Raw genomic sequence first — 18,412 nt, 5'->3', positions numbered from 1 at the left:
ATATTATCTCTCTTAACTTACGCTTGATTAAATTAACCCTTTCAATTGTCATATTGTGTTTTAGTAAGGTCTCTATTTTGGAATGTAAAATAAACTTTATAGCTAATTAACAATAATTGTGCTTACAATATAACTCCATAGCTTTATTAATTTCAATAAAACATCAAAATTAATCTGGTGACATTGTACAGTATAATTAAAAATAAATATTTTTTTAATGGGAAATGCCACAAAAAATAATACAGCCTTGAAATGAAAGACTAATCACTTCCCCATAGACACAAGATTTAAAAACAAATGTTTATATTTTAATTTTGTCAATTCCGTGATTCCAGGACAACTGCAGGAATCTCAACAGACAGCCAAACAAAGTCACAATGAAGCAGAACAACTACGCAGTAAGTATTAGATTGGCATGTCTCCTGAGTCCTACATCATCTTCTAGTAATAGGCATATTCTTAGTCAAAGCTTTATCATATTGTTTTTATTACTCGAGTGTAGTGTGTTATCTATACTAACCTATGGGTAATATAATTTGTCTTCACCCAGAACTTAACAGAACATATATGTTTGAAGTATGTTATTCATACTAACCTGTGGTTCATATAACTGCCATTCTTCACCTAGAACTTAGTGGAACATACATGTTTGAAATATGTTATTCATACTAACCTGTGGTTCATATAACTGCCATTCTTTACCCAGAACTTAGTGGAACATACATGTTTGAAATATGTTATTCATACTAACCTGTGGTTCATATAACTGCCATTCTTCACCCAGAACTTGACTAACATTTATGTTAGAAAGATGTTATTCATACTAACCTATGGTTTAAATAACTCAGCCATTCTTCACTCAGAACTTCATTGAAAACAGTTATTCCTTTTATGCAAAACATGTTTTATGGAATACTTCAGTCTGCAATTTCTCTTTACGATTTAAAGATTCAGCATGTATCTTAACGAATGTTACAACAAAATGTGGAAGAAATAGATTATCTGATTGTAGAGTTGTGTTTTGTTATTGCACAATGCAATGTGAAAAGGATAAACATAACTGGTCTTGGATTCTGTGTTGTACAGAAATATGACTGAATATGCTAAATTTGATCGAACATAACCATAAAAGTAAAAAAAAAAATTACTTACATGTACTTCTGGGGCATAATTCACAAAGTTCTCTTAGGCTCTGCTAGACAACAACGCATCCACTTTGCAAGTCTTTTAATATTGCACTGTGAGATCACAAAGTTGCGAGAGTTTAGTGAATCAGGCCCCTGGTTCTTATTGCTTAACAATAGGGGAGAACTTCCATCTTTGTCCATCTGGTTTAGTTAGTAAGACACATTCATGTGAAACATAATCATGTATATAATTTGATGACAAATTGTATATAAAAATGAGACAAAGCAACTTATATTTGGTGATTTGTTCAGGTGTAAATAATTGGGGTTTTCCTACTGTGATAATTATGCCAATGGTTTATACACATGACAAACAGTAATTTTGAGATACTCACTAAAAAGTCAATTTCCTATATTTTAATATTGGTATCAAGTTAATGTTTGTGACTTTTTATGCTGTTTACAGTAATCAGTGTTTTTCATTTGATTTGTGTTACTAAGAGTCAAAGTCCAGTAACTGTTTGTTTTGGATTTTAAAAGTATACAGAATCTTTTGCTAGGCAGTTTTATTGTGATTAGTTTTTATCTTCTTATAGAACTGACCCTTAAGTTTCTTCTTCTTCTTCCTTTTCATTAGTTTAAAATCATAACTGTTTCCTGATGCTGATTTCAACCATGTGTTTGAATGGGCAGTTTCCTTCCATTTCTATTTAAGTTACTAGACTAGACTTTTGAGTTTCCTTTGAATCGACCATTGTATTTGTCGATATTTGTGGTCATTTTTTTGTCAAGGATTTTATTTTCAAATGTCCTATTTTTGGGTCTTCTTTCCCAAATGTATTTTGGTTTGCATGCTTTACCCATCATTTCATGATGTCAATGGTTCGAGTTTCCCCAATGTCTACTCCTTTTGTTTTCTGGAATGTTCTGCATGCTGCTTTTTGCACATTGCATTGTCAACTAGCGTGTTACCATGCGAAATGTGAGGTGTCTTATGATTGTGATCCGCCTTTCACCAGATAAAGTGAAACAGATCCAAGAGGACCTGGAAAAGGAGAAACTGGAAATGCGGAAAAAGGATCGTAGAGAGACTCAGGGCACAATGTCACCTACTGGATCCGACTCTGTGATGAGTCGGCAGTTGTCTAAGAGCAGAGGTACTGTAACATTGCCGTCACTGGCAAGACGTTACTCTTAAACAAATGCATGCAGAAAGACAGTATTATAGTTGTCTATAATCAGAGGTACTGTAACATTGCCATCACTGGCAAGACGTTACACTTAAACATATGCATGCAGAAAGACAGTATTGTAGTTGTCTAAAATCAGAGGTACTGTAACATTGCCAGTACTGACAAGACGTTATTCTTAAACAAATGCATGCAGAAAGACAGTATTATAGTTGTCTAAAATCAGAGGTACTGTAACATTGCCAGTACTGACAAGACGTTATTCTTAAACAAATGCATGCAGAAAGACAGTATTGTAGTTGTCTAAAATCAGAGGTACTGTAACATTGCCGGTACTGGCAAGACGTTACTTTTAAACAAATGCATGCAGAAAGACAGTATTGTAGTTGTCTAAGAGCAGAAGTTCAGTACTTAACTTTGCCATTATTGGCAAGATTTACTGTTGAAAAAAATGCATTAAGAAGACAATGTTGTAGAGAATTCAGAAGTCCTTCATTTTAGGGACTTCTTTGTGATAGCTGTGTTTCTTTTTAACTTAACTCTGACCTCTGACGTATTGCATTTCCCCCATTATAATGGACTGGTCCAAAGACCCCAAAAGCCAATTGGCTAAAAATCCTTCCATAATGCCCAGGGCGGCACCTTTTATGGTCATGTGATATTGTCTTCCTTTTTTCTCCAATTGCTGGTGAATTGATGACATGAAGGTAAAACATTCAGGAATGCTCAGAGATGAAAAATCCCTATTCATAAAACTGATCCTATCATTGGATCCAGCTCACTTGGTAGAGACACGCTGTAGGTGCTTGGGTCATAGGATCAAATCAATTTAGAGGACCAATTATCTGATTGGGTTTTTTCCCCAATCCCAACCAGTGTCCCAAAACTGGTTTATTAAATGCTGTGGTACATGTATATGTACATAAAATATATATTATTACCAAATGTTTGACATCCAGTAGCCAATGATTAATAAATCAATGTGCTCTAGTTGTGTTGTAAAAAAAACTATTTTTTTTTTATTGAACATGTATTTTCAAGACATGCACGTTTTCAGGGTTTATATTCTAATGTCATGGTCGCTATACTGGTAGTTAACAATTTAGGAATTGTATCTTTAAGTTGTGTCATGCTTAGTCAAATATTAAATGTTTTATCCTGCCCCAGCCCCATTAAATGATCCATTCAATTTAACATTTTCTGTCATTGAGAAATAGAATTAGACAAAGTTTGTTTGCGTATTTAGTTCTAGTTGTTTTGTCAGTTGGAAGTGTTATGTCACTGACGAGTGGACACCAAAGAATGTTGCAGTGTTTGTTATAGTACTGTTAATGTACCAAGATGGCTGCAGTGTTGGACATATTACTGTTGGTGGAAGGTAAATATCACAGTTGTAATGTTAGTCATAGTGATACTGTTAGTGTACAAAAAATATTAGTGTTGATCATAGTGTTACTATAAAGACAGCGATAGTGTTGATCATAATATTACGGTTAGTGGAAGATGAAGATCAGTTATAATGTTAGTCATCAGTGTTTCTGCCAGAAAGTAATTTTGGCTATGGCACTACGGAACTGAATGCAACCACAGTTAAAAGGTATGGGGACCCCACCCCCAGAAAAAAATGGTTTAGTTTAGGGTTAGGGTTAAGAAAATGATAAGATTCATTAATTTTGTCAAAAGGTTAACTTAAAAAAATATAATAAAATCTGCAAAAACATTTGGATATGGCGTCATAACCGTTTTACCCTCTGACAGAAACCATGACTCAAGGGTGGATTTAGCTCAGTCGGTTGAGTGCTTGCTTGAGGTTTTTGCATCACAGGATCGAACCACCTCAATGGATCCATTCAGCTGATTGGTTTTTTTGTCTGTTTCCAACATTCTTAGTATATAGTACTGTCAGTGTGAACATCAGCTATTGTTAGTGTGTTGTCCTTTGTGTTACTGTCCGTGTATTAATATCTTACAACCAGTTACTCAACACCAGTTTATATGTCAGTCCGTGTGGTGTGAGAATAAATAATTAATACTATAAGAACATCACATGTCGACAGCTGAACTGTCAGAAATAAAAAGGACTATTGGCTGTTCTACTGGAGAAGGCTCAAAATTTACAGGGAACAAGATTCCATTGTCGATCAGAATACAGAATATTATTTTTGATAATCAGTTTCACAAACAGCTGTTGCTCTCCATCTTAAAGCATTGTACACTTAATCAGATTTAAAAAAATTAGTGCCAGCAAATCCGACATTAAGAATGACAAATATTAAAATAGATATTGTTATAAAAACGAAGAAAGAAAAAACTGATTAGTTTTAAGTATCTAGAACTGATTCTCAATTTCTAGCATTTCCATAACAGATTAAAATGTCAGAAGTAGAGGTAGCTCCCATATTCCACACCTTGTAGTATATCACTAGAATTTGTTTTCAATAGGGGCAGGATGTAGCCCAGTGGTTAAAGCACTCAATTGATGTGCGGTCTGATTGATCCCTGTCGGTGGGCCCATTGGGCTATTTCTCGCTCCAGCCAGTGCACCATGACTGGTATATCATAGGTCGTGGGATGGTGCATATAAAAGATCCTTTGCTACTAATGGGAAAATGTAGCTAGCAGATTTCCTCTCTAAGACTATATGTCAAAATTATCTAATGTTTGACATCCAATAGCCAATGATCATAGTGGTGTCATCAAGCAAAACAAACTTTTTGTTTTGAATAGGATAAAGTTGCTAAAAAGCCTGTGCATTCTATAATAAAAATATCAATGTCGGAGTTTGTGATAAATGAAATCAGTGTTATTTCAATGGTAGTGATATTTTTTTAATAGCAAACATCAGTGGAGCTAGGTCTAACTATTAGTTTAGTGCCCATGGTTTGTCACAAATTTAATTTTTATGGTTATTTTATTGTAGATGAGTTGGGTCTGATTTTTAGTTCAGTGCTCATGGTTTGTCATGCATTTAATTTCTGTGGTTATCTTTTTGTAGATGAGTTGGAGAAGTTGCGTGTGGATTGTAAGAAGCACATTGAAAAGATTACCTCGTTAGAAGGTAAGAACATAACCTTTCACAGTTATATAATTAACACTTGCATGCTAATTTCAACAAATTCTTTAATATTTGTCTCACCTTTATGAATTAAAAAGGTGAGGCATAGGTATTGTTGTTGTTTTTTCAGTGGCAACCATGGCTGCAGTGACGGCACCAACCTTAGCATTTACAGTTGCTTAACGTTAAGCTTTTGTATTTGGCTTAATTTTTCACAAACTATAATTTCTACATCAATGAAACTTGGTTTATAGTTGCACCTATAGATGTTTATCACAATGGTGGTCAAATGTATTATTACTTTTTTTTTAAAACAAGCACTGAAATGAACGTCTATGAATAAGTTTATGGTAGGTGAGACATTTAATTCTACAGAATTCTTGTTAATTTGAATACTTTAACATTTAATTAGCTCAGTGTTAATTTTTTGTGTTGTGCGCCATTGCTCACAAGCCAAAAGTCCTAGATCAGTGAAACTTTATAGTCTAGGATTGATCCCCGGCGGTGGGCCCATTGTGCTATTTCTCGCTCCAACCAGTGCACCACGACTGGTATATTAAAGACTCTGTATGTGCTATCGTGTCTATTTTGATGGTGCATATAAAAGATTCCTTGCTGCTAATAAAAAAGAGTAGCCCATGAAGTGGTAACAGCGGGTTTCCTCTCTCAATATCTGTGTGGTCCTTAACCATATGTCTGACACCATATGACCATAAATAAAATGTGTTGAGTGCGTCATTAAATAAAACATTTCTTTCCTTTCTTTCCTTTGAATGTTTTTCTCAATTTATGTTTATAAACACTTTTTTCAAAGAAGTATTTTTATTTTTTCATAAAGAATAGATTATAATCCTGAATTTTACATCACATATTATTTCTTTTATGCAATAAATTAAAAAATTTATTAATTTTATTTTTGTAATTATAAATCAGTTTATGGGAGTCAAGACATTTAATTCCACAGAATTCTGGTTATTTATGATCTCAATGTAAATAATACATTAATTCAATATTAGGTTAGGAGCTGTGATTTTCTTTGTTGGTAGCTGTTACTAACCATATACGGTACACACAAACACAACAAAAAAAAGTTTGAAAACATAAGCATTGCTGACTTGTATCCATATCTGAAAATGTTCATAATGGGTCAATGTATCTATGAGCCAAGTTTCATGCTTTTAACCAAAAGTGCTCAGTTCAGTCAAATATTAGGTATTGGCTGCACCAATACATAAGAAAACATCCATTTTATGTTTCGCTTATTTTAGAAGAGTTATTTGATGCGCGTTGGATACGTAAGAAACATACTGAAAAGAATTTTGAAGGTAAGGTTATCTGTCGACAGTTGAGTTTGTTTACTGCAGGGGGGGGGGGGGGGTTGTTCCTGTTGACTTTTACACCTCTGGCTTAAAAGGTTCAAGAGTTACATTGATGGAGTTGTTTTTGAAGTTTATATATTTGGTGACATACCAGGAAATATCTCTTTGGAATGGTAGATCATTTAGTGTACTAATATTTATATTGCCCATATAGGCAGTGAGATGCAGGTGAATGTATTTTCTATCTTTCTCAAGGGAAAGTTAGAAGCTATGTTTTCCTGTTGACGTCATGATGTTAGTTTGGTCATTGCTTTTCTTTCATGACGTCATCAGTTTCCTCAGACTTTCACATCTTGTATATTATATAGTTTGTGTCATGTAAGAAGTTTAAAGTTGAAGTTTCTAAACTATTTACACTATGGGACAGATAATCCATAATTCCTTGTAACTCGTAAGTTATTATCTTTATATATATATATATATCACTTAGACAAATTGTCAAGACATTAATATTCATGGGTGGGATGTAACTTGGGGTTAGAGCGATCACCTCAGATGCATACTCTAAACCAAGATGGACAACAAAGCTGTAGTTTAACATTTTCTTAAACGTTATTCCACAAACACTCGTTTTCTTTGAAAGGGACTATCCTGAGTTTGGTGCCATTGTAAGGTGTTTCTAACTACCGTAAATTCTTGATTAGAAGCCTGCGTTGAATAGTAACCTGCCTCGATTAGAGTCAAGTGTCGCGAAATAAACAGAAGCCTGCCTTGAATAGAAACCTGCCTATTTCTGCTATTCTAGCTCTGTCAGGTGAAAGACTGCATTATACTCGTCACTTCCATTGCATGACGTAACATTTTTAACCACATGACTAGAACAGCAGGATAGGAAAATGATTTTGAAAACCCCCCAGAAGCCTGCCTTGAATAGAGGCCAGGTCTCTGAGTTGTCGCGAACAATGTAGACACTTAGGCTTTTATTCAATGATTAATTGTAATATAATTTTTTAACGATTAAAATTAGATACTAAATACAGATTCTTCTTTAGGATATCAGTGTCTATATATTTAATGTGTTTCTGATCATTATGCGGTTTGTAAATAGTCAAAACTGGATTTGGATTCCCAATAGTTTGTCCTATAACAAACGCTATAGGATGATCAAGGCCCGTGCTTATAAAACCTTTACAGTCTAGACTCAATCTCTACTGAGGGGCAAGATTTACCTCAGTAGGTTGAGTGCTTGCTTGAGGTGCTTGCATCACAAGATCGAACCACCTCGGTGGATCCATTCAACTGATTGGGTTTTTTCTCATTCCAAAGGCTGTGGTATGTGCTTTCCTGTCTGTGAGAAAGTGCATATAAAAGATCCCTCGCTACTAATGGGTAAATGTTGTGGGTTTTGTCTCTAAGACTCTTGTCAGAGTTACCAAATATTTGACATCCAATAGCTGATGATTGATTAATTAATGTGCTCTAGTGGTGCTGTTAAACAAAACAAACAATCAATCTCTAATGATGTCACAATTATGCAATTTGTATGGCTTTGCCATTGTGTTAACGTATCAGACTCTATTAAGAGTCTTGAGCCTAGACTCTAAACGTTTTTAAAAGCAACAGGCCTGAAACACATACAATGTATATGTCATGCAGAAAAATATATTTAATATGTAATTATAGTCATTAAAAGGTCTCTGTTAGTTGGCAACATCTTAACAATGGTAAGAAACCAGGACATTCCCGGTAATAATCCACCTAGTGGAGCCTGTGTGTAAGTCATGAACTAGTCTGTTTAATGAAGAATGTTTTGTTATATGAATTTGTTAATGCTGTAATAACAATATCTGAGGATTGAAACTGATGTAAAATGTACTGACATCTGAACTGCTGGAAGTACCCAAAGTTGAATACCACTAATTGTTGGTCTTTGAATTGATTTTCTCAGTTCTAAAGCTTTTGTTCTGGAATTATTATTTTTTCTGCTTGATGTTGAATGTTGCATTGTAATGTTTGTTATACCTGCATATCAGTGTCTGCTTCCCTTCACATTCATTTGGAATTGTTTAAGGGAACAGAAAATTGATTGCCTTGCAGTAAAAACTTGAATATATTTTATTTGAAATTCCATGTCACTGCTCGCCTAGCACAATTCTAGTACAGTAATCTTCAGCTTACCTTGATTTTATTCATGGTGAACACTGTATATGGTATCAGGTGTTAATCCAAGGTTATTTGTTTGCATTTACCATAGTTTGACAACCAATAGCTGATGTATTTTTCATGCTGGGGTGTCTTTAAACATCTGTTCTATTCTATTCTATAATCAAAGGTGTAGTGGTGGAGATGAGTCTTTTCCTTTTGTAACTTTAATTTATATCCCTTTTATTGTTTTGCTGGATGTCATTTATATGGTTCACTCATTGTAGAGGAGTTAAAGAGATTTCGCAAGGAAAGTAAGAAACATGTTGAAAAGAATACCTCTTTAAAAGGTGAGGATATGTTTTGACAACTGTTAAAGGTTATATGGGTTTTTACTTAACGTCTTTAAAGGAGACTGGACACCAAAAGACATGTAGTGTGTAATGGATTAAGTTAGCGTCAAAGACCGCATTACTCTAACGCCCGGCTCACTGCGAGGCACCGGTCAGCTGCGTGTCTTAGGTTTGGGGTAAAAACAGAAGTGGGCGGGATTATGCATAGATCTGAACAAAAGCGAGGCAATACGTCATCGGTGAGAGTTACCGGTACACGTGTTGATTCTTTGGTTGTGCCTTTTAGTTGTCTTTTTTTTTTCTTTTTTTTTTTGGTCTCCAGGTTTATCGGAAATTTAATTTACAAGATAATTAGTGTTATTATATACTGTCGACGTAATTATATGATGGTTAACTGTGCAGTGTTTAACTGCAACAGTAACAGCAATGCATCCCAAGAAATGGCCAACATCATGGTTTCGATTTCCAAAAAAACGAAAGTTGTTTTAAAGCATTAATGTCATCGAACGGGCTTTACACCAACTAAATACAGCAGGTTATGGTACATTTACAATGTAAAAATTAAAACAAGTATGTACTTAAGATATACATTAAATAAAGGTATTGCAATTTGTTCACATACGAATATTTAAACTTTACATTTATTTACCTATAATTACCAAATTAATTTTCACCGACAACCCATAACGACTCCATACTAACGTCTCTTGATCTAGTTGGTTTGTTAACCTTATAACAAAACACCTTCAAAACATGAATTATTATGTTAGTTAACAATGTTTATAGTCAGTTCAGTATATTGTCATTAAAATTAAAATGCTAACACTTTGGCAGGAACAACATATGTACTGTGGCCAGAAGGAATGATGGTTAATTAGTTTTAAAGCTAATGTCGATTATTAAAGCATAATAAAATTGTACTTTTCAATGCTTTCTGTATGTCATATTAAAAATACTCTACACCAAATAATTATTTTAATACCTACCCTGTGTTTCTGCCAGAGGGTGCGGAGGATAAACTTACATGTATGTACTAAAAAATCTCAGAAATTAATGTCTATATATAATGTTTTATTTTTTCGATAGATTATAGTAACATAATTGCTGTTTAAAATTTATAAAAGTGCATGAAATAAAATGTTCAATAAAAAAAACATTTCAAACCTATAACCACCCAATATACTCCTTTGAATATATTTAGTTTTTACAGGCCCGCAGGAACGACTTGGGGGGTTGGGGGGGGGCGGCACTGACGGACCAGGTATAAACTCTACATCAGATTTTGGTTACAATGGCAAAAATTAATGTGATAAAGAAAAACTCACAAGTGGAGGGCGGCACACACACACACACACACACACACACACACACACACACACACACACACACACACACACACACACACACACACACACAGTTCCTACGGGCCTGTTTTATTACGTACCCTCAAATTATTTTCTGGCAGAAAACCTGGTACCTTTGGCAGAGGTTGAAACCTGTAATATATTTTCATCAGGACTTCCTTCTTCATCCATGAATGATTAAAGAAAATAACACTGGATATATTGTAATTATTTTTATTTTATTCCAATACATAACAAATGTGTTTTATGTCAGTATGTGGAGCAAATTACCTGAAACAGTTGGTTTAAAATCATGATTACAAAATCCTAAAGATAAAAGGAACTGGTTCCTAACCTCACCCTCTACATAGTATCTACATTTGCATAGGCCTGTAGGAACGATATTTGAAGTGGGGGGAGGGGGGGGGGGAATACAGTCTCTAGTGAGGGATACAAACTAGATTTTTATCTTTATATCATCTTTATTTATGCAAAGTAGTGAAAACTTAAAACATACATTTTCATCCTAGAGTGTGTGGTGGAGAACAAGCCCCTAGGCCCGCCCCTCCCCAGTTCCTACGGATCTGTTGTATTTTATATTAATAAATGCAAAGACTACATAATAATATTGTCGATAAGTATGTGGCAACAGTATAATATTTTCCAACATTTCTGTGTTTCTGAACCCGGCTGTGGACAGTTTCGGCAGACTGGTAACACATTTTCTTAATAATTAAAAATACACGGTTTAACCAAACACATTAAAACTTGGAGGGTAACTAGTTAAGAGAACAAAGTTTTTTGTTAAATTATTATATCGTGATTTGGTGAGGAGGGTACGCTTTTTGCAAATTTGCGAAATCGGCCTATGGAATATCCACTGACGTGTTATATTTACATCTATGCTGAACAAGATTTATGATGAAATATTATTAAATTTTGTGTACTTTTCTTCTAATTAGGTCCATTTGCTTCAGTTTACATTAAAAATGTCATAAAAAATTATGTTTTGAAAAATGCTTGTATGCTAGTCTATGGCCATGTGGCTTCCTCGTCTTCGTCGGCAGTTGATTTCCAGGGACAAAGTTTCTGATAAGTGGTTCAAACTGAGACGGTTTGATGCCATTAGCACAAGCTGGACACAATTCTTCGTCACTCGAATCGCTAATTTCGTCCATGCTGCTTGGTAGTTTCTTCAGTTTTCCTCTCATCGATGACGTCACGGGTCTAGCTCATCAATTGTCGACAGTTTCTGGCAAACATCCGAAATCGGCGAAAAAAAAACCCATCCAAGACTGGCACACTTAACTTAGTTAATAAGGGGAGCGTGGTAGTTGCGTGTTGTGGTTTATGACGGCAAACAATTCATTACGCTGTATATATGGTTTGGTGTCCGGTCTCCTTTAACATAATATTGATGGAGTATTTCTTTATTTGCATCTGGTGTAATATCAAAAATTAATCCATACCTGTGATGTCACATTATTGTTCTAATTGTGAATTGTTTTTCACGAATCTACAGTTGAGAACAATGTAATTTGAACTTTTTGTGCCTTTAGGTTGAGGATTTGAACTGACTGAACTTGTACATTGTAAATAGGTACAACACTTTAGCCTACAAGACCACACATTGGCATCCTCAAATGAACATGTAATTTAAGTCGTATTAATCGGATACTTGTGATAATAATGTATTCAGATGAAATACAATGAAGACTGTTGAATGCTAAATTGGAAATCATAAATAACACATTTTACATGTGAAACATGCTTAATGCCAGCCATCCACTGCTGAGACTTTACTGGCCAAATTGTTCAGGTTAGATCCGAAAGGCTCATGTCCTTTTGGGTTCAGAGGCGGATCAAGGGGGGACCCTGATTCCCCCAAAATTTTGCCACAGTTATAATTTTATTATATATTAATTTAAAAAAATTTATGATCCCCCTCCAAACCTCCTTTGGCAGTCCGCCTCATGTCATTGAGGACTCCCCTAAATGGATTTTCTGGATCTGCCACTGGGATTATTAGTTTTGTAAATATTCCTTGCTATTTTAACCAATTCTTTCATTAAATAATATAAAATAGTAGCTAATTTGGCATTTATTTAAAAAAAATAAGAATGCATTCCAAAGTGTGAATTCATGAAAAACTATTAACTTGTCTCTTCAGGGTTCATGAATTCTTTTTCATGAATTCACACTTTTTGGTGCATTCTTCTTTATATGTCTGTAGAATACATTTGTCCAAAGAATACATTTGTTAAATTTCTACAAAATGGATAATTTAATGAGCAGTGAGTTCATGTCAAGTAATGTTCACTTGTCATGATCTTTTAAAAAAAAAACCTACATTGTTTGTTGGATATAATTTTTGTGGTTTGCCAATTTTAGAAGAGATAGAGCAATTGCACAGAGAGAATAAGAAATATGTTAAAAAGATTGCCTCATTAGAAGGTAAGGGCACACGTTACAGTTGTGTTGTTTACTTAAAGTTTGTTTATTTGGAGGGTTTTGGGATTTTTTGGGTCTTTACTACTATCTTTTGGATTTGAATGGTTCAAAAAATAATATCAACTATAATGCTTCCTACAGGGAATGCCTTTTTTCATACTATGGAATTTAGTACAAGTTATTTATTTCTAAGCTGATTGTTTTCTAAATTGCACACCAAAATAAGTTGTTTTTTTTTGGGGGGGGGGGGTGTTGTTATTTCCAAAACACTTTTACTTTCACAATTATAACTTGATTTGTTTTCATTTGTGTAATTCATAAAACTTTTCTTTTAATTGTGAATATACTCGAGCATTAAGTGTGTGAATTGATTTTCTTAGTTTCCAACAACAAAACCGTTATCTGAGATCAAGTCCGTACCTCTGCCATTGCAGAGTCAAATGGGCATTTGGCAAAATAGTGGTTGATTCCACAAATCTCTAGTGTCTCATCTTTAGGAGGACAGCCACTCCTGGGCAGATCCTTTACTAGACAATACATCCTTCCTGCACTTTCACAAAGAGGACTGGCACTCCCCGACTAGTTTACTAAATCAAAACAAGCACAGGATAGGACTCATTGGAGGTATTATAGCTAGGATGACATGCACTCATGAATCACTGTCAAAATAGTGATGATTTGAGATGTTTACGAAAGATGAGCCTACCCTTTCCCGTCATGAGTACTGCCACAACAACTGTTAAATCTATCACTTCATCTAAAACGAGTCAAATTGTTGGTAAGCGCTCACCACCCTGAACATACTACTTTTGTTCCTGGGGATTTATTCTGCATCTTTTTGCACATTACACTGAAATCAGAACTGTTGTCATACAAGATATCTGGTGTCTTACTCAACTGGTATCCTACATTTGTGGTCCACCTTTCACCAGATAAAGTCAAAGAGCTTAAACAAGAATTGGAATTTGAGAAAAAGATGTCTCTTAAAAAGGATCATCTGGATTCTCAGAGCTCAGAATATTCTGTAGTAGAGTCTGTGTCTGGAAAGTCTGTTAAAGGCAAAAGTACTGTAGATAGTGTCACCCATTGTGGTACCGGATGGACCCACAGGACTGGTAGCCATTAGAACCACCTCACGTCGAAGTTATATCCGTTTCAATCATCTGGATGGATTAGGTCCATTTTTAATAATATACAAAGTATTAACTTCATACTAAATGGAAATGAGAAGGGATATCATAAACCTAATCATTTATTCATATATCGAACCGAATATATACTGAGAGGCATAAATAGCACATTGGGTATTTCGTTTATATTTTCTTACAGAAATATTATGTCATCAGTATTAGGCATACAAACAAATGACATACTGGTAACAACTGTAACTGAAAGAAGATTGGGATTTTAAAAATAATAAAATGTGGTTTTAAACAAAAAACACAACTGGGTTTTTTGGCAATAAAACAGCAATTTTTTAACATTACTTACTATGGCATATTAAAAAAAAAGACAGAAAACACAAAAATGGTTGCTTTTATAGGGAGACGAGAGTCATCAATGCACATGCAAAAGGATTTCCATATGCAATGATGTATTGTTGTAATAAACACACCAATATGTTATTTGTCCGCATACTTAATATATGTAATTTGACATTTCTATAAGAGATTATTCAGTGAAATACCCATTGTGTTATTTATGCCTCTCAGTATATATACATATACTAACATACATAATATGCACTATTCTATGCATGTGTAATCAAGGCACAAAGCCAGTGCATACGAAGTATCATATAACCAATTAGCTTATATTGTTTTTAGCACACTTCCTGTATATACTCACTATATGTACCTTTAATTCTCATCCAACCCTCGTGAGTACTGGATATACAAAAACAGACACTACGCTACAACTCATACTTGTACAAAGTGACACGACCAATCTACCTCCTTGTACTGCCACTGTACAGGCAAGACTGGTGCACCTCTGTATAGCAGTTGCACACATGTAAAGCGAAATGCGATTTGGCAGAATCATATTTTAAGTCTGGGTGTCAGTCTATCTGGATGTCTGCCCATCAATGGTTAATGTGATGCTGATGTTTACATAATTTTGATTTCAGCCCCGTTATTTACATTTCTTATACCTCTTCAGAATAAGAGATGGAGATTCTTTATTAAATGCTAACTTTTGAAAAAGTACCATACATGTTGATCCATATTAAAGAATTGATCATTGGTTTGTGGTTTTTAATCTGAACAGTGAAAGAGTTTGGACTAGGAACATGACACATTAATCAGTTGTACATGATATACAATAAACTGGTCATTTCTGGTAATGTCTTTTGTCTCCATTATTTTGGAAGATTTGGAATAGGTGTTAATTTTCTAGCAGTAGAAGCAACATCAATTTTTGCTATCAGTTTTGTGTTAATTTTTTGCAACATTTAACTTTATTTTAAACTACAATTCCTATATCAATGAAACTTTGGTAACCCAGGCTGCTCTTAATACATGTTTTTAAAAATATATAGTAAATACATTTTCTTATGGTGTTTTTTTTAATCTAACAAAATAATCATGAATTCAACATAAATATATTTTTTAAGCAGATTATGATAGGCGAGATATTTAATTCCATGGAATTATTAGGTTTTTTAAAATATATATAAAAATAAAAAAAAATTGGGGGGGGGGGGGGGGGTGTCTGCAAAACATAACAATACAGGTCCAAAGAAGGATATTACATTATCCACACAGATTAGCCTCACTATTAATACATCAAGAAATCCAGAAAATGTTTCTTTAGTAAGAGTCCTTGAAAAGGCTAAAATAAGGCCTTGAAGAGTCCTTGAATTTTGTCTCCAAAAGCTTATATGAACCCTCTGAGTCTTCTGTGACTGCATTATGTCTCTCACAGTCCTACTGACAAACACCAGAGTCTTCTGTGACTGCAATATGTCTCTCACAGTCGTACTGACAAACATCAGAGTCTTCTGTGACTGCAGTATGTCTTCACAGTCCTACTGACAAACATCTGAGTCTTCTGTGACTGCAATATGTCTCTCACAGTCGTACTGACAAACATCTGAGTCTTCTGTGACTGCAGTATGTCTTTCATAGTCATACTGACAAACATCAGTCTTCTGTGACTGTAATATGTTTTTCAGTCATACTGACAAACATCTGAGTCTTCTGTGACTGCAATATGTCTTTCACAGTCATACTGACAAACATCTGAGTCTTCTGTGACTGCATTATGTCTTTCACAGTCATACTGACAAACATCAGAGTCTTCTGTGACTACATTATGTCTTTCACAGTCGTACTGACAAACATCTGAATCTTCTGTGACTGCATTATGTCTTTCACAGTCATATTAACAAGGTTTTCATTTGTGGAATCAGCCAAGGAGATATGAGTGATGTTGCTGTGTGAATTATTAATGTCTATACAAATGTGAGGATTTTGAATGACACAGCATATGTGTATACATAGAACTATATAAGAAGTAGTTAGTTCTGGTGTAACAAAGGCCATGGTATATACTATCCTGTCTGTGGGATGGTGCATATAAAAGATGCCTTGCTGCTAATCGAAAAGAATAGCCCATGAAGTGGCGACAGCGGGTTTCCTCTCAATATCTGTGTGGTCCTTAACCATATGTGTTAATCCATATAACCGTAAATAAAATGTGTTGAGTGCATCATTAAATAAAACGTTTCCTTCCTTCCTTCTCTTTGTCTTTTAGCACTCCCAAGATTTGTTCATTTAAAAAACAAATTGTTTGTTGTTTTTTTAGATTTATTTTTTACTAAAACAAATTTTGGTGTTTTGTTTTATTTTTTACTGAAAATTATGGGTTGTTATGTTTCTACTTTTCTTTGACAACTGATTCTGAAGTTACTTTTATTTTCTTTGGTTATTTGAAGCTATTCCATAATACTGATATTACAAGTATGTGTACGTTTGTTTGCATGGATTTTGTTTCATTATTAAATATTATTTCAGTACTTTTGTTCTATTGTTGAATCTTGAGAATTTTGTTGCAATTATTATTCACGATTGATGGGTTCCTTATGGCATTAACTGATGATTTGTGGATTCATTCTCCCAGTTTCAAAGTTTTTGTTCTGGAATGTCTGTTCAGAATTCTGCATGGTGTTGTACAATTCATTGTAATCTAACTTGGTATCATACATTTGTGATCCACATTTGACCAGACAAAACGAGGAAGTTTGAAGATGCTCTGATATCTGAGAAAAGAGAATCGGAAAGAAAGGACATATTGGCAAGATATTCTGTAGAAGAGTTACATTCTGGATGTGACAATCCTTTGAGTGGAAAGCTGTTAAATTGTAGAGGTACTGTAACATTGCCCTTGCTGGCAACTGAGATTCAGTTATCACAGTGTTAACGTCATGTATGTGTTTATGTATTCAACCTCTGCAATTGCTCATGGCAATCGGCACATGTTTTGTTGTGGACTATTTGATAACAGCATGTCTTTTTCCATAGATATTATCTTAATTGCAGGGGTTGTGTATTACAGTATGGTAATTAATAAAACAGTATTGTTCATAGTCCTTGAGAGTTTGTTTTTGTCTTGCCTCTATGAAGAAAAAAGGTATTACTTTTCTGTTGGCAGCCGTTACGGCATCCTAGGCAATGACAAATGTGATGATGTATTATTTTATTTCAGTTCTACTGAAGTTATGAATTATCTAATAATAATATTTCCTATTCACATGTATCATAATAAATATATATATATAGTTTGTTTTCTACGTGCATGTAATTTTTATTAGTGGCATCTTGGTACTAACTTTTGGTATGATGAATAATATTAATAATGTTTGGTGTGCTTGTTTCTCTTCCAGATTCATTAATAATGTAGCTGGTACATTAAAGGCATACTGTCACAGATTTAAGGACCTTATTTCTCTTTTAATGAATAAAAAATGAAAATTACATTAATGTTTACAGACCAAATCTAACTATTGCATCACTTTAACTACATCATGATGGAGTAAAATTCATGTCAACCCTCTCAGCAATGTTAGTTTTTGAATTATGGACCATTGCCATAATTCAATTATTTTTTACAAAATATCATTAATAAGTGGAGTATGGTAGTTACGTAGATGGTTGAATAAAGAACGTTTAAGGACAAATCAAATATATATATTTTTAAGTAATACTTTGTTAGGCCATGAAACACGTCAGTGATCTGTGACAGTATGCCTTTAAGGGTTGTGATGTGTTCTGTTATGTCTTTAGAAAAGAACAAATAAAAAAATTTGTTTCTGCTAATTGGTAATAAGTATAGTAGTTTTATGTGAAGTTAGCAGAATTTGTATCTCATTCTCTCTCTCTCTCTCTCTCTCTGCTACCTTTAAGGCAATTACTACACATCTGAAAAGTATT

The 18,412-nt window shown here is 34.2% G+C and overlaps 1 protein-coding gene across 5 annotated transcripts in view; it reads left to right on the top strand.

Annotated features, from left to right (window-relative positions):
- LOC121369134 (sarcolemmal membrane-associated protein-like) overlaps window positions 1-18,412 on the top strand; it is a 141,831-nt gene that overhangs the window by 115,733 nt on the left and 7,686 nt on the right. For 2 of the 5 annotated variants that reach the window (XM_041494003.1, XM_041494002.1), the window contains 7 exons: window positions 336-398; window positions 2,147-2,284; window positions 5,313-5,375; window positions 6,641-6,697; window positions 9,121-9,183; window positions 12,921-12,983; window positions 17,209-17,349. In XM_041494003.1, coding sequence (XP_041349937.1) covers window positions 336-398; window positions 2,147-2,284; window positions 5,313-5,375; window positions 6,641-6,697; window positions 9,121-9,183; window positions 12,921-12,983; window positions 17,209-17,349 — 588 coding nt within the window. The remainder of the gene's footprint in view (window positions 1-335; window positions 399-2,146; window positions 2,285-5,312; window positions 5,376-6,640; window positions 6,698-9,120; window positions 9,184-12,920; window positions 12,984-17,208; window positions 17,350-18,412) is intronic. The other 3 variants (XM_041494004.1, XM_041494005.1, XM_041494006.1) reach the window with 3 other exon arrangements.

The sequence above is a fragment of the Gigantopelta aegis genome, chromosome 3, assembly GCF_016097555.1.
Source record: "Gigantopelta aegis isolate Gae_Host chromosome 3, Gae_host_genome, whole genome shotgun sequence".
In the NCBI taxonomy this organism is placed as follows: domain Eukaryota; kingdom Metazoa; phylum Mollusca; class Gastropoda; order Neomphalida; family Peltospiridae; genus Gigantopelta; species Gigantopelta aegis.
The sequence above is the reverse complement of the archived record's forward strand: the minus strand, read 5'-3'. Positions and strand labels throughout refer to the sequence as shown.